This window comes from Nannobrachium achirus, assembly GCF_963921795.1.
Source record: "Nannobrachium achirus genome assembly, chromosome: 7".
NCBI classification, from domain to species: Eukaryota; Metazoa; Chordata; class Actinopteri; order Myctophiformes; family Myctophidae; genus Nannobrachium; species Nannobrachium achirus.
Window position 1 is genome coordinate 39372243 of NC_137816.1, and position 20855 is coordinate 39393097.

Consider the following 20855-nt stretch of genomic DNA (forward strand, 5'->3'; position numbering starts at 1 on the left):
ACACACACACACACACACACACACACACACACACACACACACACACACACACACACACACACACACACACCAAAAGTAAAAAAGTATGCATTATGTCACATTTCACAATTTTTCCAATGTATATAGGGTTGAAGTGATTTGTAATTATAATCAAAATCTACAAAGGCTCGCTTCAAAGAGCCACAAATCCCATCTCTACTGAACACCAGAAGACTATATACGATAATAAAGACAGAGACAATGTTTCTTTCCTTCAGACTGAGTTGGCTTGTTTATTAAAACAAAGCCCAGAATTCTACAGCTTATCTAGCTGACAATGAGAACATAATAGGCACGGCAAAACCCTTGTTGGCATTGTGTAATGATCATGCCAGTGACATTTGAATTCACATGCACATTTACACCCAAGAAGTAGCAGAAATAAACACAATTCAATTCCAATTCAGAATTGAGAGAAGATCACCATCTAGTGGTGACAAAGGGTAACAACATGGGCAGATTGTGCATCATGAAAATGACTCATAAAGGCCCTAAAGAAATAAGGCATTTGACATTCCCAAATACTGAACAGTAATTTCAGATTTTACTACCAACAGCTGATCAATGTAACCTGATCAGTCCTCTGTGGCCTTGTGTGTAGGCTACACACAACACAGTCTTGTACAAAATACTCTCTAATTCTTAATTCTGAGTATTTCATTATGTATGTGGAGTTTCCAGTACAGGTAATACTAAACATATTGTTGAGGTCATCCATATATTGTGCTATATTAAAAAAACAAAAACAGTTATATTATTGAGTAATCACATCTGTGTGGGTATTAAAACTAATTCAGATTACACAAATTCAACAGTCAAAAAACCTAAACCAGACAACAGGATAACTGACAACACTCCATGGGGGACTTCACAGATGTGTGCATCCAATTGGTATTAACTTTACGCTCTCAGATTCCCTTCAATTATATGTAGCTCTTTACATTTATACAGTAACATGCTTATTGTTCATTTAACTCAGGGAATGGTACAATGTACAGGTCCATTTGAGTACATATTTACTCACCCTAAAGTAGAGTATTTTACTGTGTAGTTATGAAACATTAAAGCTACTTCACAAAAGTGACTTCTTATTATCCCAGAAACGTGTTCAAGGATCTTAACTTAAAGGGATAGTTCACACAAAAAAAATAACATTTTTTTTCTATAAATTACTCACCCCATGGAGACTTGAATTGGTGGATATTTTAGTTTTTGTCACATTCCTAAGCCAATAATGTGATGACCAGCAGTGGTTCCCTATGGAGACACAAAGCGCCTGCTTTGTTCTCTATGGAGACACAAAGAGTCTCCTAAAATTATTGGTTTAGGAATGCAAAAAATAATAATAATAATAATATTCAAAAATAATAATTTGGGGGTTAACTATCACTTTAAGCACTGTGGAAGTTACATGTATAGTTCATAGTTGATAGTGTATAATATCCCCCAAATCCACTTTCACTATTTTAGTATAGCACAGAACCTCCGAGTGAACATCATTACCTGCCAAAGAATACTGCTGTTCATTCACTACCCTGATCAACACACAATACAGATCTGACCAAAAATGGGCAGGCAAATACTGTCAATAAATATATTTTAATCATGCAAACAAGCACGCTTTCTCCAGCAAACAGAACAAAACAGAAAAGGAATGCCCTTTGACTCCTGTGTCATTATATTAAGTAACTAATACTTCAGTCAACTCATTAAGCCCCATTTATTCTCCATTGTGCGATGGTGTCAATCGCTGAACATCTTCAGTGAGCAACACCATCATGCGACAGAGCATAAAATAAGCATTAAGTGCCCTCCTGTCTGCTTCCATATATACACAACACAAAATACCAGGCAATTTGAACCAAACTGCTGCGTCTCGGGTGAATTAGATGAGCGGACAGTCAGACGGGAGGCTACGGCTACAGACAACCATTCTTAATAACAAGCATGAGTCTCCAATAAGTGACATGCGTTGCTGTGCGAATGACCAATGCTTGTGTGGTTCAGCATGCTCCTCTCCATTTACATTCATGTCTGGTGTCTGACTATGTCTCTACATAGACAGTATAAGACCTCAACATTGTAGTGGTTAGTAATGTGTTCATTCTATAGTGACCCACAAGAACATACTCATTAAAAGTCCATATTAACTGTGAAACTTTAAAACAGACCCAGATCCATTTTCTATAGTTTCAAAGTAAAAGAAATAACCCTCTAGATTTAGCTGTGCATGGTGCAATGTTGCACAGGTATCCAAAGAGGCTTACAAACCTAGCAAGCGACACGGCTGTCGACAAATCGTTTTTCAGTGCATCAATAGTTGAAAAGAAAAGAAAAAAAGGTAAAAAAGTAAAAAAAAACAAAAATTCAACAACATCAAAAAGGAAAAAAGTTAAAATGATGGAATATAACCCACAAAGACATATTTCTTGACCACATCAAGAAATGAACCGCATCAGGATAAGGTCAGATAATCTGGTGAGTGACTAGTTTGAAAATGTATTGGATGACACTTGGGATGACGACAGTGTGTAGAGGTATATGCACAGTACGTAACCTGGGTCTGTAGTCTCTGTACAGGATGGGTCCCAACGAGAGTGGCCTCGACGCACACCGCTACGCCACGTCTTCTCTCAGAAGGCCGTTCTCTAGTCCCACCTCTCTGCTCGCTGCTCCGTTGGCCGCCAGCAGAGGGGAGTGCACGGGCTCGGCGCCAATTTTGTAGGGCAACGTATCTTTGGTCAACATCCTCCTGGTGGCAGAGACCAGTCGGTGGTAGTTGTCGGGATTGTACTCCGAGACACGGGGCCGCGTGCACAGAAGCGGCAGGTTGTCCCTGTCGCCCTGGGACAGGAAGAGAGGCGGCCGGCGTTGCCTCTCGCCGTCCTTCAGGGAGTCTGGGAGGGGCTTCCGCTTGCTCTCGGGGAGGAGCATGATGCAGAGCACGGAGAGGACGGCGAAGGAGGCGAAGATGACGTGGTGGAGGAAGTAACCGCTGTTGTTCTGGAGCTCCATCAGGGAGGAGGCGGCCATGCCCACGCAGCCTGCTGCCAGCACCAGGCCCAGACAGCCACCTCTGTGTGGAGACCAAGGTAAGGTGTCAAGGGGCGTCACAAGGGGGGGGGAGTGGGACTGAGTTACTAGGGCCCAAGGTGGAGGGGCCTTCATTATTTTATACTTTAGCTATTGAAAAATAGCAGATATAAGCTCACTTGTAGATCTGCTATTTTTGAAAAGTTGTGAAAATGTGTGCAAATCTTTGAATATATGTATTTTTTAAGCGAACATTTGCAACTCAAATTTTGCTTCTGGGGGGTCCTTGGAACTAAATATTCTGAGATGGGGGTCCGTGGCCAAATACATATAATTTTGGGGGTCCTTCACAAGAAATGTTTGAGGGGATTCCAAGGGTTAGGGTTATTCTGACAGGTTTATACATGTCCAGGAAGGATAGAGCTAAACTTACCGAACCACAGTGGGCATGACCTCACTGGCGAAGAATGCACTGAGCATCGCAAGGCCTTGTGAGGACAGCAGGCCAACGACGGACAGCACCAACACCAGGCCTCCACGTAGGTCTGAGACACACACACACACACACACACACACACACACACGCACACGCACACGCACACGCACACACACAACACACACACACACACATACACAAACGAGATTGCATTTTCAGTACACTCACGGTAATACATCTCTGTCTGCCGACAGTATGGCGGTATCTCCCAAAAAGTTGTTTTGAATTTAAAAATAATAAAAAATAATCGCGGAAATTAAATTGACGCTGCGGTATGCATTACACAACCGTGTTGTTTGGTGTAGAGAACAGACCAAGTACAGAGTGAAAGGTCAAGTATTGACAGTTTAAGTGGTTAAATACACATCGACATGAATCCAACACAATGCTTGACAGTGCTACTTTGTGACTTGACATACAGGAGACTTCTGTATATTTAAGCATTTTTAATTCATTCTATTTTTTTCAAGCAGTAATTTTGTCGTCAGTTTGTTGTAATTAAGTGTAAGCATAAGCGTCAGTGATTCACCACTGTGAAGAAGGGTTAGCTGCCACTCATCCTGACACATGGGGCCAAAGGTTCCACAAACACTGCTTCAAATCAGGAGAGGAGAGTAAACACAGGAACTTCGAGAATATATGATTAATTATGGTCACAACAGGAGCATAATTCCGACAAGTGACAAGGTAGGATAGACAGATAGAGTAGAAGATGAACCTACACTGAGTCAGGGCCAACAGTAGCAGTGATGCCAGACCAGTGATGATGGCGGAGAGCAGCAGGATGCCACGACGGCCTAACCGGTTGACAGAGAAGCAGAGGAGGAGGCAGGCCAGTGCTCCAGTCAGCACCCGGAGGAAGTAGCTGAAATAGAAGTTCCTGGAGTAGCTGTGGAGGTTTCTGGTGAAGCAGTACTGGATGCCCGTTCCAATGAACCTGAGGAGGGGGGGGGGGGGGGGGGGCAGACAAACAAGGAATCAGTTAGCACGGGTGACTCAACATTTCAGTTGCAAATAGATGCGGGAGTAGCCCACAGTCACCTGACCCCCACCCCAGCGAGCCACATACTTACTGTACGTGTGAAAATTGGGCCCATGTCAGCAGTCTCAGCACCCACCAACACCCAGCAACGCGCTCACTAGGAATAATATAACTCTATGGGCCCTATTATGATCCAGGTCTTATGCCTTATGCCTTAACTTCTTTACCTTTTTTTCACTATTTTGAAAAACATTTTTAAATACTTCAAATGCTGATCTACATCTGCACGTTGTGAACTTGCAGATCAGCTATTTGAAATATTTAAAAAACTAAAACAAAATAGTAAAATAAAGGCAAAGAAGTTAAGGCATAAGTCGTAAGACTTGGATCATAATAGGGCCCTATGGGTCTAATTCAGGGGAGTGAAAGCAGTCATCACTTGTGTGTCTTGCTCAGGGACACCTCAACACATTGCATGGGCCGGAAATCCAACCTGTGACCTTCTGCTTCCCAGGCGGGCTCTCTACCCTTTGAGCTACAGGCGCCTACCTGTCTATAAGTCCAGTGTATAGACTGGTTTCCTCGGCCACGACCCCCGTTTCTGCTCTCGGGCTGCCTTAGGAACCCGTTTCCTGTTTACATGTGATAACCTATTCACTGGTTTCAACATGGTAGAGTGTGTGCGTGTATTTACATACTGTAACTACTGCTTTTAACTTTAACTTGCATTAAATATAATGCAAGTATAGGGCTGGGCAATTAACAGAAAATATCTCGAAACAAACTAAAACTAAATTTGATCCAAATTACCGACTTGATTTGAAGTCACATCGCCCAGCCTAAATGCAAGCAGGGTTTCCTGCAGGAAAAAGTCTTGACCAGGGGGGATGTCATGGCGCAAGCGCGTGCGCCGAAATTTTTTGATAATTAATTAATTAATTCGAGTAATTAATTCACTTCATTTTTAATATTAATTCTTATTTTTGCCCTATAAAAACACATGAATGTGCCCACAATTCGTGCACAGATGATGCACTATGCATGTACACTCTTTTCACAGCTTTCAAACAAAAAAATCCGCTTGGAAATCCGTTCAGGCATTCAGGAGATACCAGCCCTTATGTTTTCTTCAAATGTAAACGAAAGATAGGGTTGGTATGGGGGTTAAACATGCAATTTCGCGATCGCGATCATGCCTAGTACATTGTTGGAGGTCCAAAAAGTTTTTTTGAAAAAAAAAAATATATATATTTTTTTTTTTTTTCTTTTTTTAGACCCTTGGGGGGGCGGGGGGGTTTTCTGGCCGGGCGGGGCGCCTGGCCTGTAAAGTGCTGCAGGAAACCCTGGCAAGTCAAATGGAAACATTGAGTGCAAAACATTTTATCTACCTATAGCAGGGGTCTGGGACCCCTAGGGGGTCCTCATAGTTACTACAGGGGGTCCTCCAAATCTGTGAGTGATTGAAAGTTTTTTTTTTTTTTTTTTTTTACTTTTTCATATTAACCACTTGAACCCTAGTGTCAATATTCTGAGAACTTTAGCCAAAAACAGCAGTCCTACAAGCTCACAACTTGTAGATCGCCTATTTTCGGCAAAGAGCTCTGGTGTAGAGGGGAAAAAGAGCAGACTAAGTACAGAGTGAAAGATCAAGTTTATTAAGTATTGACGGACGGTTCAAGTGGTTAAATATCTGAAAACAAAATGACATGAATCCAAAATACACTGATGATCGGTCGTGCTGTCAAACAATGAAACGATATGGTATCTTTGAAAAGGTTGTGGGGGTCCCTGCTTCATCCCTCTCTCCACTAAGGGGTATTTGGCCTGAAAACTTTGAAGACCCCTGATCTATAGCAACTCACATTGTGAAGCTGAGAATGAGGCAGTTCTTCCAGATGACACGCGTCTGGCGCAGTTCCAGGACTGAGTGGTACGCTGGCTGGCAGTCCTCTCCATACGCCACATCCATCTCTGGAGGAACAAACAGGTCCACAGACAACTTTAATGATGACAAATTTAAAACATGTGAATCGCTGGCCTCCTTCAAAACGGCCCAGAAAATTCACCTTTCAGGTGGCCAGCGGAGAAGATAGGCATCACTTCTCCCATATGACAGGCAAGAAGTGAGACCCCCCTCTTTTACCTTACACCTACCCCCACTTTCTCACTGTGCTGAGCATATTATGTATTTTTTAATTAAAAATTTCTAGTAAATGCAATGAATGTTATTTTTGTTATGGTTGCTATGTCGGTAAATTGAGTGCCAAGGACTTCCGACGTAAAAAAGACAGTAAAAGGCCTTATTCGGGATGATCCTGTTGGGCAGGATGTTCTAACTGTACCTGTGCTGTGCTGCATCTTAAATGTGCCATGTAATGTTGTTCATTGAGACTAATAATATATTCAATCAATCAAAACAACACATGTTTACACAAATAAACAACTCACCCATCTGAATCAGGTTGACCTAGCTGGCATGTTCCACATCATGACATTTTTATCATCATTGATAACCAACAATCTTTTGCTATTAAATCCATCAGAGACAACAGATTACAACTCATTTCATGCCATAATTTGGTGTTCTTATGCTACATTGAAGTGAAGACAGTTTTGGCTGACTACAGGGGTCAAACTAAAAAACTCGAATCACATTCTTAAATTATGTGATGTTATGTTGTATGTTGCCGTTAGTAGATCATGATATGTCATTATAATAAACTAGAAGCGGGCGGCCCAGCGTCTAGTCGGCGACCTGGCCAACTCGGGAACGATGTAAATAGAGAATGAATGCCCCGCCCTTTAATGCAAACCACATTATACCTGTTGTCATAGGACCCGTTTTGACCATCTGTTTGCCTGTGTCCATTTATGCCCATATATGGAGATATCTGTATCTGTCTGTCTGTCGGCGTCCATTTTATGTCCATATATGGAGATCACTGCAGATATAGTTCTGGGTCCATTTTATGCCCATATGCCCATATATGGAGATATCTGTCTATTTGCGTCCATTTTATGCCTGCCCCACCCTTTAATGCAAACCCCAATATACCTGTTGTCATAGGACCCGTTTTGACCATCTGTTAGCCTTTGTCCCCACCCTTTAATGCAAACCCCAATATACCTGTTGTCATAGGACCCGTTTGGACCCTCTGTTTGCCTTCTGTTAGCCTTTGTCCCCACCCTTTAATGCAAACCCCAATATACCTGTTGTCATAGGACCCGTTTTGACCATCTGTTTGCCATTGTCCCCTTATGCCCATATATGGAGATCTCTGCACACACAGTACCGGTTGCGGAAAACTCTGATGTCAGACATCAGCTCCGCATTCGGGGATTCATTTTATGCCCATACCCCTTATGCCCATATATGGAGATCTCTGCACACACAGTACTGGTTGCGGAAAACTCTGATGTCAGACATCAGTTCCCCATATATGGAGATATCTGTATCTGTCTGTCTGTCGGCGTCCATTTTATGTCCATATATGGAGATCACTGCAGATATAGTTCTGGGTCCATTTTATGCCCATATGCCCATATATGGAGATATCTGTCTATTTGCGTCCATTTTATGCCTGCCCCACCCTTTAATGCAAACCCCAATATACCTGTTGTCATAGGACCCGTTTTGACCATCTGTTAGCCTTTGTCCCCACCCTTTAATGCAAACCCCAATATACCTGTTGTCATAGGACCCGTTTGGACCATCTGTTTGCCTTCTGTTAGCCTTTGTCCCCACCCTTTAATGCAAACCCCAATATACCTGTTGTCATAGGACCCGTTTTGACCATCTGTTTGCCATTGTCCCCTTATGCCCATATATGGAGATCTCTGCACACACTGTACCGGTTGCGGAAAACTCTGATGTCAGACATCAGCTCCGCATTCGGGGATTCATTTTATGCCCATACCCCTTATGCCCATATATGGAGATCTCTGCACACACAGTACTGGTTGCGGAAAACTCTTATGTCAGACATCAGTTCCGCATACGGGCATTCATTTTATGCCCATATATGGAGAACGTGGGAAGAATGGTTTAGAGATACTCGGATTACATACATACATACACATTCACAGAGATTTTTTGTTGACTCATGTGGCGTACGTGATGTCAGAGCCTTTTATGAAGTGATGTCACAATGAGTCAGCGCTTCCTCCGGAACAGCCTGATGTCAACAATCAGCTCCGCATAAGGAGATTCCGAACGTTTCGCGCCGGTTTCGGAAAACCGCGAGTCTGCCCATATATGGAGATCTCTGCACACACAGTACTGGTTGCGGAAAACTCTTATGTCAGACATCAGTTCCGCATACGGGCATTCATTTTATGCCCATATATGGAGAACGTGGGAAAAATGGTTTAGAGATACTCGGATTACATACATACATACACATTCACAGAGATTTTTTGTTGACTCATGTGGCGTACGTGATGTCAGAGCCTTTTATGAAGTGATGTCACAATGAGTCAGCGCTTCCTCCGGAACAGCCTGATGTCAACAATCAGCTCCGCATAAGGAGATTCCGAACGTTTCGCGCCGGTTTCGGAAAACCGCGAGTCGGGTCGGGTCGAGGCCCGGCACTGCACTCCGCGCGGCGGCGGGGAACGCGCGTGCCGAATCTGAAGCCGGTGGGACAAACGGTTCTCGAGATACGCGGATTACAAACAAACAGACAGACAGACAGAGATTTGTCGCATTTATAGATAGATGTATAATTCATGCAGCAATCAATCTATAATACATGACAGTGAGCACTATACCATGTGATATTGGCACTTGTTGCGACCGAAGGTCGCAGTATACCATGAGAAATGTCGTAGCTTGTCAGTACAGGAAGTGATGTCACGTGACATCACCTCGTCAAAATCTAACCCTGGATATTCATACTGTCACTGTGACATCACAGGTGATATCACAGTGACAGTCCATATGGGTATCCCTTTTATGCCCATATATGAAGATCCCTGATGTCATTTTTTTCAAGTAAAACACATTTGGTTTTACGAGTGAATCAACAAGTGAGTTTTTTAAATCTAAAATTCGCATCCACTATATATATATATATATATATATATATATATATATATATATATATATATATATATATGTCACGGTTTGATAGAGAAACAGTACGGTCGAGAAACGGAGCACTCGTCGTGCGGCACGGGGCGGAACAATCGGTCGCCACAACAACGTCCTCCAGGCAGAGCCGCTCGATTGTCCACGACATTGCAAGCGGCGCGAAGGCCAGCAGACCTTGGTCCTGCTCTTCGCCCCCGAGCGCCGCAGGCGCGAGTGGCCGCGAAGAGCGGGCCAGGGCCGCGCGGCCGGCGGAGCGCCGCCCGAGTTACGAAGCCGTGGTGAATGCAATCGTTATATTTATGCCCAGGCCGTAAGGCCTGGGCAAGCCCACGATAAACGCCCTGTCCAAGTGACTACAATGGAGCGCTCCCTAGCTCATAGTAAGCTAATGGCTAAACACTGCCGAGCTAGGCTAGTAAATAAAGAAAGAGAGTCGCAAACGAGTGACGTCAGCACCTTCACTAGTGAATGGCTGTCGTCGCCATCTGGTGGTGATTGGTGTGTGGTGAACGACAAAACAAGCGCTCTTACAATGAACGTACTGAGTTACCCAAGCGTACTGTAACATATATATATATATATATATATATATATATATGGCCCATAGCTGTGTGGCTGGTTCAGATAGGGATCTCCATGTATGGGCATAAAATATATTGTATGCTTGCTTACTGTTGAGTGAGAAAACAGCGTTGCACATTAAGTTAATCATCTGGGGACCCTCCAAAATAATTTAGGGAATTTAGGGGGTCCCGACCCACAGGTTTAGAACCACTGCATTAGAATGCCTCTCAGCAATTCGAAAATGGAAACTGTGGAATTTCTGTATGCTATTATCCGTTTGTGTTGTGTGTGTGTTTGTGTTTGTGTGTGTGTGTGTGTGTGTGTGTGTGCGTGCGCGTACCTGAGAGCAGAGTCTCACCAGGGCAGATCTCATCCCTCAGACACACTCCATTCCTGGTTGAGAAATCCTGAAGGCTCCTCTTAGCTTCCTGGATCTGGGATGTTGCCAGCAGCCAGCGAGGGGACTCTGGGTACACTGATGCACAGCTGAGGACCACATCACAATGTAAGCAACAAGATTCAAGATTGCTTTATTTGTTCATTCATCTTTTTCTGTCTGCAAGCAGATTTAGAAAAAGCTAACGAAATGATGTGTGAGACAGCAGTAATTCATGAAAGAATAAAAACAAACAGTGCAGAAAAAAAGACTCTACTTTAAATATACTCAATACACAATTTGGAGTAAAGTTGACCCTGTTGCTGTGCATTTTGTAGAAGCCAATCACCCTATATTTAGATCCTAGGGCTTCAGGATATAACAGAGAATATTTATGCTAAATACTGTGCAGCCTTCTCCTATGTTCTGCAATAAGCTTATTCTATACGTCTCTGTGTTCACAAATGATCACAAAAATTGGAGATGATAAAGGTTAGATGTGCTCAGTTTTTAATAAAATGAATGATTTCCTATGACGTAGAATACTTTGTTTGTGAATCTGTCATCTATTATAAGCATGCAGCCCTCTTGCGGTATGAACACAGTATTAGTGTGAAATATGTGTGATATATAATTATTGTGAGGCCCTACCCTGGCCTGCAACATTCCAAACATGGCACACTGACTGACTCACCACCAATAGGAAAGGAGGAAGACTAGAGGCAGTGTAGCCACAGCCTGGAGAATGGGCCAATCGCGGCACATCACGGCGAAGCCCGGCAACAGCAGCTCTGCACTCACAGCAAAGAAGCCACTGACCATGGCAACCATTAAACGATGAGGAGGGTCACAGAGCTCCAACCCTGACAGCAGGAGGACATGAGAGAAACAATGTGAGAAACAGGTGGAGAGAGGGATACTTATTTTAAGGCAATGCACAGACACATTCTGTAAACTGTTCAACACCAATGGGAGATGGTAAAATCAGCATATGAGTTGATCAACACATCAATGCACAACTACAGTAATGAGGCTGTATAAGGCTGTTTGTCACACTGTCTGTAAATAGGACCACCAGAGGGTGCTGAAAACACCAAAAAAAGAACCTCTTGGTTCTCACAGGGGCATTTTCCACCAGCAAAGAACCGGTTCCAGAACCAGTGCCGGTTCAACTTTCTTGGGAACCTTGGTTCGTTCTTGTGAACAGGCTTGCGTTTCCACCAAATTGAACCAGAGCCAAGGACTTGGCTCTAGAACCACAAAAACAAGGATTTTGTGGTTCCAGTTCTGAACCAACTTTTACAGTTCGGAACCATGCAACGCTGGTTCTCGGTGGAAAAGCACACCTCTGGTTCATCCCATAGGCGGAAGGAAGAACCCGAACCGGTTCTTTGCCGGTAGAAAAAGCCCCTGCAGAGACTATTTCAAAGAACTACTATGATGGTCTGGCTAGGCTACCTGAGACTACTGGTAAGTTATTTCACTGTTAAATCTCTAACCCTAGCTCACTGTGGTCAAGTATGGGATTGTGTTCGACAGAGTTAGGCTATATATACAGTATCTCACAAAAGTGAGTACAGCCCTACTCTTTTCTGCAAATATTTAATTATATATTTTCATGGGAACACTGAAGAAATGACACAAGTAGTCAGTGTTTTGTCTTAGGAATGCAACACATACAAAACTACATTATTGAACTCAAATCTCCATGGCATGAGTAATCAATAGAATAAAAGGCATTTTAGGGGTGAACTACTCCTTTAACCCTCTTGGGCTTGGAGTTCACAAGAGCTTCACAGGTTGTCACTGGAATCCTCTTCCACTCCTCCATGACGACGGATGTGGATGTTAGAGACCTTACCTTGATTTGTCTTTGTACTCCTCACCTGGTTGCCACCATGCACACAAGCATGACACCATCAGAGTACAAAGACAAGGGTGTCTTGCCTACAAGCATGGTGGTGGGAGTGTTATGGTCTGGGGCTGTATGAGTGCTGCCGGCACTGTGAAGCTACAGTTCATTGAAGGAACCATGAATGGCAACATGTACTGTGACATACTGGAGCAGAGCATGATTCCTTCCCTTCGGAAAATGGGCAGCAGGGCAGTATTCCAACATGATAACGACCCCAAACACACCTCCAAGACGACCACTGTCTTGTTAAAGAAGCTGAGGTTAAAGGTGATGGACTGGCCAAGCATGTCTCCAGTCCTAAACCCTATTGAGCATTTGTGGGGCATCCTCAAACAGAAGGTGTAGGAGATCAAGGTCTCTAACATCCACCAGTGCTGTGATGTTGTCATGGAGGAGTGGAAGAGGATTCCAGTGGCAACCTGTGAAGCTCTGGTGAACTCCAAGCCCAAGAGGGTTAAGGCAGTGCTGGTAAGTAATGGTGGTCACACAAAATACTGACATTTGGGCCCAATTTGGACACTTTTACTCACTTTTGTTGCCAGTGGTTTAGACATTAATGGCTGTATGTTGAGTTATTTTGAGGGGACAATAAAAAAAGGTTATCCAAGCTGTACACTGACTACTTTACATTGTATCAAAGTGTCATTTCTTCATTGTTGACCCATGAAAAGATATAATTACATATTTGCAGAAATGAGAGGGGTGTACTCGCCTTTGTGAGATACTGTAATACCGCATGTTTGAGACTGAGGGTGAACTTAGGGTCAGCGGCCTCACCTCATGTCCCTCAAGTGTTGTCCTTTTTAGTTTCCCCTTGATGTGGTTATATATGTTTATTATTAGTATTATTATCACTGCTGTGCGGAAATCGGAGACAAAAGAACTTTACTCTTCTAAGATGTAACAAATACAGAATCCTTGAACCTTGAAAAGAGGTACGGAGGAAAGCAGATAGGTCACTTCCTGCTAACTTCCATACCCTCTGTCCTGCTATTGTTTCGGTCCCCCTATGGAGAGGCTGTGGGGAATTGAGAAATGTTCCTCCCAGTCCCAAGTCTTTACACCCAGGCTGCACAGCATCATTCCATCTTACCCCACAAAACAAAATCTGGTCTCAATAATCTCCTGACCTCACAGGAATGTGGAGAATGTACATACATATCAGAAACAGATAGGGAACTCCCTAAGAGAGCAGTACCTAGTACTAGCCTGTTCCACACATCGTGTACAATTTCAATCTACGAGTAACTGAATGGATTGTTCCCAATGCTTCAGCTTCACACCGATCAGCAGTGGAGATGGCGATGAAGGCAATTAGAGGTGAATGGCATCCATCTCTCCCTCACAGTGAAATCCTGTGTGTTTAGCATTACAGTTAAAAGTTATTATTATTATTATGGAAGTTTAATATACTGAAATACAGAAAGGTGTGTGTTTTTTTTTCTTTTTCAATTTATTTGTTTGCATGTATGTTTTAGATGTTCTCAAATAGAAAAAAAAATCAAATCGATTTCAAGATTTTGCCCTTTTTGGCCCGGACCACTTGACCTAGGCTGCAGTGCCTGACAGCATGCCATGCTTTGCTGCGTGTCACTCTCAGTCTCGCTCTCTCCATTTCCTGTCAATCTACTATATACTATCAATAAAGGCAGTCAAATATAAAAATCCAAAAGTCTCAAAAAGATGTTGCACTTTTTTTTTACAATAATTGGTCAAAACATGTGTAAATGGTGGTCTGGGATCAGAGTCAGACCCATTAATCTGGCATCGGTCATGGTCTATCACCACACTTACAGATGCAGGCCAGCACTTTAGCCATAACAAAACATTTGTTCCTGAATGCAGGTCATCTTAAAACACTATAACTGGTATCATACCCACAATGGCAGTTCAGACTCATATCTAACCCATGTACAGACATGCTCATCCTGTGAGTGTAGGAAATTAGTTGTCAATGGTGTCCACGTGATGTTAAAAAAAAGAAAGAAAAATAAATTACATAAGCACTCATATCTCAGGTCGGGGACAGAGTGACGTCGGTGTGATGTAGTTGTTGTTTATGTCCATTGGGATATTATAGTATGTTCACTGTACACTGTGAAAACACACAGGCCAATACAATGCCCCAGAGACTGCTTATCAACAAAACACATTAACTGTGGCTTGAGGTTTTGTGCATTTATGCATGTTTCTGGCCTTAAATATGTTTCTGGCTCAAAGCAGTGAGCTTCTCTCACATTAAACACCCCTCGGTGATTATGTGTGACATTCATTACTGAATGACACTTTAAGCATGCCTCATCATCATCATGATTTATCAAAGACATTGCTGGTAGAGGAATGGTTTGGGTTACAATTGTTATGATGTCCTTAAATAAACACAAGATAGGACAGGGCGGATTTGTTTTTCTTTGGGCAAAATGGGACATTTCCTAAGACAGATAGGATGGCGAGGTAGAAGGAAATGGGACGGGGGGGGGGGGGGGGGGGGGGGACTTCATAGCTAGGATTATATTTTGTGATATACAACCCTATATTTGTCCTTTTTCATCAAAAGGCACCACACCACATGCATTATCATCTCATTGTCTGAGTTTTACTTTTTTAGCTAGAAGAGTGAGCAGTGCTTTACAGCAGTCAGACTGGAGAATCTATTCAACCAATCTAGCAAATACACCTTGTTTCATCGTAGAATAGAAATCACATGGCCACCTTAACTATGTTAACATTCTCAGGCGGAAATAGTCTCACACACACACACACACACACACACACACACACACACACACACACACACACACACACACACACACACACACACACACACACACACACACACACACACACACACACACACACACACACACACACACACACACACACACACACACACCTTAAATATATCGCCAATGAATAGAATCTGAGTATTCTTCTGTGTACTCAATTCTGTGACAGACACGAGCCTCTGAAAGTGTGCCAAAGGCTCAACAGAAAGAATATGCACAACCCAAACATCAGTTGATTGACAGAAGAACATGTTACATAAAAAAACAATGTTGTCGTTCCATCAATCAAAATGCAAGGGATCTGTGTCTTTTTTACCTACAAAAGGTGAGCATAAAGTGCTATCAATAAAGCGGTGGTTTGAAGATAGAATAATAGCGTAGGAGCACTCTCTGAGTGGTAAGCCCCCGTGATCGGAACAGGATTTTTCTCCATCTCTCATAAGACACATGAGGCTTGTTCCCATTCACTTCAATTTGCCACAAGAGTTCCACCCATCGCTCGCTATTCAAAACCTTCTGCTCTGATTGAACAGGACACATCCTGATTTATACTTGGTTGTGCACCAAGTCGCTCACTGGAAGTAGCCTAGCTGCAAGCTCTGCTATTTCCGATGCCAACACCGGTATGCAACAAGTGTAACATTTGGGGGCGCGCAGGACAGGTGCCTCAGGGGTACCAGTCCACCACCACGGCATCTAGGGGTTCTAATCCACCACGGTGCATGCAACACCATTGGCCCATGTTCGGGGGACGGAAGCCAGGCCGGAGGTTGCTACTTATTTCTCACTGCACGTACTCCCATGGACTGAGGTGGCACCTTTGGAGATGATGGAGTTACGTTCTCCCGGTGGGGGCTCCTCACTCGCAGGTGAACCAGTAGGGTACAATAACAGTGGCATTATAGAAATGTGTGGGGAGGTTGCTACGCGGTGAGAACCTCCTCATACCTCATTTCGCCAGTGGGCTCTAACCTTTTTAGATATAGTATATTTAGAGCAGTCCACAGCAAGATTACACAGCACGAAAGAGGAAAACATTATTATATGGTTGGACATTGCAGAATTCAAGAAGTCACTAAATAGTGGTAATAGCCTGGCACAAGCACGCACAATTGTAAATTCCATGTTGGTCCGGGGAAAGGGGGTGGATGGGTTTGATTTTCTTCTTTTCTTGTCTTGTCGTTGTTGTTTGAGTTGTATGTTTGTACATTTATCTTGTGATTTTAATATTCATAATATATTTGTGTAACTTTCTACATTCATGCTTTGAATAAAATAAAAAATAATTGATAACAAAAAAAATATATGTGTGGGGAGGGTTCATTGGCATGACAACTATATTAAAAGGAAAAGAGAATTGCCTACTAAAAAGATTTACTAAATTAAATGTCTCTTACTGGAAATGTATGAAGAGATTAAGATCCCGGCCAGCATGGAACCCTGGGCGAGACGCAGCAGGAGAAACACTGTGGCACTGTTGGACAGACACACCGCCACTCCTAGCAGACTGGACAGACTGACAGACAGGAGGAAACCTCTGCGACGACCCAACCTTGAGACACAAGCACAAGTAATGGATGAATCAGAAGTCACATAACTGGTCATCGTTACCTAGATTGTAAAAATATAAAGTCAAATCCTAAGTATTGATTTATCCATTTGTATTCGGTTACATTTGTACACTCTCGGGGTTAACATGACACTCAGGATCTAACAGTGTAGAGTCATCATCTCTATCCCATATAGAGACAGACATAACTCATACACGGTCATTATTTACCAGTCACACAGCGTGCCTAGGAGGATGTAGCCTAGAATCCACCCTGTCATAAAGCAGATATGCTGCAACGGGATCTTCCAGTAGTCTGTGCAAACTAGGTTCCACTGAAAGAAAGAAAGAAAGAAAGAGAGAAAGAGGCAGTTGAGTGAGTGCTAAAAGCAAAATGTGTGATCATGGCAATGCTGTGGAACTTCATGTTGAACCACGTCATCTGTGTAATTTTAGACTTTACAACGTTAAAATAAATGAATTAAATTAATCTTCATCTGCACTGTGTTGCATAAGCATTCGTCATAATCAGACTACATAACTTTCTGAGAATTGTACACGCACGCACGCGCACACACACACACACGCACACGCACACGCACACGCACACACACACACACACACACACACACACACACACACACACACACACACACACACACACACACACTTTTGTGACTCAAGGAGGAATGTCGATCATGTCCCCTCCTGATTGAATTAAAGCGTCTGCTGACAGTATTATTACATTAGAACAGACCTGTGTCCAACTAAAGCGCACAAACGGCAGCACTATGACGTGCTTCATACCAAACCCTGTTCCACTTCCCTCTACTTCTTCTCTGGTCTTCCTTTGCATTTTTTTTCTTGCCCAGCTCACCATATCCTCATAGCAGGTTCAAGGGGCTATGGCGTCATCATCTTGTGTGAACTCATGAAAACATACCATCTATTAACTTGCTTGCCTAGGTTCTTGCTTTTGAACATCAAAATTAGGGCCAGACCGATCAGCTGGGCAGATATACAGTATAGGCATTAGTATCTGTATTTTATATCTATCAAAAAGTTATTTGTGTTCATTTGTATTCCTTTTGCTTGGCTAAATGTTATAATAGAGAATGTAATCAAATCCAAGTTTTTGGGTTTTCAGAGTGATTAGAAAATGTTACACTTTTTGACAAAATATTGGTCAAACCACTGGTATTCTGTGGTCCACTGGGACCATATAATTTTGATTGGACCCAAAAAGCTGGCATCGGTCTCATGTCTGTGCTATATTCCATTCCATTTTTCCTTGTACAGTACAGTGTAATACGTCATGGAGAAGGGAAACCATTACTGGTGGAAGGACATGATCAGGTTCACAGGAAGAGGGTGGGCATGGGACTTCCTAACATCACAACACATGGGCACAAACACTCATTTATTCCTATATTCATTTCCTTAAGGCCCTAACCAACAAGCTGAGGGAAGGTCGTTTCGCCAAGACAAACGACCATACTGCTCGCTTATCAGTATTGAGATACAAATTGTTTACATCCACACTGCTGTCCATGGCAACATTAATGTGTCAGTGTTACGAAACCTGCTGTAGTGCATTAACAATTTATCGAGTTTTAAAATCTGCCTTTGTATTAGGCCAGTGGTTCTCAAAGTGGATTCCAGGGATTCTGTGGGTTCCTTTTATAGGGGACTAAATTGACCGATACAAGTCTGTAACTCTGACAGTGTACAAATGGAACCAAGACCCGCTAGGGTTCATTTGGTTCCATTTGTACTCTGTCAGAGTTAACGGGGAAACCTTGACATTTATTTGCAAGTTTGAGAAACACTGTATTAGGCTATATCTCAAGCATGCCCGATGTGATGCAGATGCAGTATCAGAAAATAAAATAACACACATATTGAACAGCTGTAAAGTTAAGCCCATATAGGCTACATGAGAATATCTAGTAGTAGTTTGTTTGCTCCGAGATGTGTTTTTTTGCTACCAAGATCCTTTGTCGGTGTTTGCAGAGTGGGATGGATCCTTTGACTAGCATACAAGTCTGTTGAAACATACAGCGAGGATATCATAAACAAGATTAGCATTACATACACAATCACACAATCAATGTCACTCCATAGTGACACAGTCTGACACCAGACTAAACACGTCTTCTGGGGAATGTTTGGTCAAGATATCCCTTATGGTTAAAGGAGTAGTTCACCCCCAAAATGGCTTTTTGTCTATTGATTACTTCAATAATATCTTTTGTCGCATAATTTTGATTATAGTAAATTTACATCAATTGATTCCGGATGTGGACCCCCATGGGGGATAAATGTATTATAATCCATATTTTGGGGGTGAACTACTCATTTGTTAAGGTTTTTGCAGCCTACAATCTGACAATGTATTTGAGTCCAAGACTGAAATGAGGTCACGAACATCTCAGATCCAGAAAACTAGCAAACAAAACAAAAGCTTTACAAAAGCAGTTTTACAAACCTTTACTTGATAGACCTTGGTAATTTGGGAAATGGAGCAACAGATTACAGAGTGGAGGGTAAAGGCTTTATATAAGTCAGTCGACAACAAGGCAGTCCTGACAGTTTTTGGCTGTTTAACCTGAGCAAATATTGAATGAACGTTACAGACTGCCAGCTTCATTATCACGTAGGCTCCAACCGAACGGGTTACAATGTAGCCATTTATTTTAGCAGACTCTCTTATCCTGAATGCAAGATCACAACTACAACAGCGGGTGAACTAATTGATTTCTACAGAAACATAACTCGTATATTATGACTTTTTCGGCAGATCAGTAAAAAGCGTTTGTTTTACCTAATAATGTGTTAAGACCAGAGACTAGCCTAACATGAGGGTGGTTTTGTTGACGATTACACAGAGCTATAACTCAGCAGCCAATGTGTTTGTCATCATCAGCGTGTGACTGATGAAAGTTAACCCAATGTGAGTTGAAACCAAACCAGTGGTGGAAAAGTACTACAATGTTTTACTTAAAGGGGCACTCCACCACTTTTCAACCTATGTTCATATAATTGGTCCTCACTCAAAAATAGCTTTTTTTTTTTTTTTTTCTCAGAGGGCTGTGGGCTGGTCAGAAACCCATAGTCTTGTGACATCATCGATTACCAATCCAGTTTATAGAAACTGCAGGATTTCTATTCCTGAAAAGTTGCAATTTTAAAGTGGAAGCCATTGTTCTCGCGATATTAAAAATCTAAATATTTTTTTCAAAAATTTTGATTAACATTTTTTTTGGGAAAATGATGATGTCACAAGACTATGGATTCTGAACTTCCCACAGCTCTCCTAGGAGACTTGGACTGAGTAGAAAAAAATTGTGATATTTTATCATGAACATTAGTGAGGACCTATTATATGAAGACAGGTTGAAAAGTGGTGAACTACTCCTTTAAGTATTAATACAAATCTACAAAGTAATGTAGTAACTAAAGTGTTCAAATAAATGTAGTACTAGTGGAGTAAAAGTAGGCTACAATAGCCTATTTGGATCCAAGATGTGGAGTAGAGGCCTATTGGAAATTGGCAATGATGGAACTAAGTAGATTTACTATAGACCTACAATTTTGAGGAATTTGTACTTTTACTTCAGTTTTTCCATTGACAATAGTAGGCTACTTTTACTTAAGTTCTACTCCACCACATCTCGGATCCAAATATTGTACTCCACTACATTTATTCGGAAACTTTAGTTAGGCTAACTTTGCAGGTATAAATTATAGCCTAGACCTATTATAAAACATAGTACATAAACCACTTTAGTGCTATTTTACTAACCAAGATGCGACGCGTTGTGAGCTTGTAGAACAGCTATTTTCAAACATTTTGTAGGCCTACTTTTACTTTTGGTACTTTGAGTTATTTTTTAGACTTTTACTCAAGTACATTTTGTATTAGTAGCCTATAGCAGTAGCCTGTTGATACTTTTAGAAAGACTGCTGAAGTAAGGAATATGAGTACTTTTTCCACCACTGGAAATTGGAAATAGGCCTACT

General features: G+C 42.2%; 1 protein-coding gene across 1 annotated transcript; it reads right to left on the minus strand.

Moving 5' to 3' along the window:
* Positions 1–316: 316 nt before the first annotated feature.
* On the minus strand, positions 317–17688 carry slc22a31 (solute carrier family 22 member 31; the record flags this gene model as incomplete). Its single annotated transcript, XM_080730220.1, has 9 exons — positions 317–3115; positions 3506–3617; positions 4291–4505; positions 6413–6521; positions 10547–10692; positions 11277–11445; positions 16681–16835; positions 17064–17167; positions 17590–17688. The coding sequence occupies 9 exons, from the start codon at positions 17686–17688 to the stop codon at positions 2656–2658; spliced, it is 1569 nt and encodes a 522-aa protein (XP_080586346.1). The 3' UTR covers positions 317–2655.
* Between the last annotated feature and the right edge of the window lie 3167 nt (positions 17689–20855).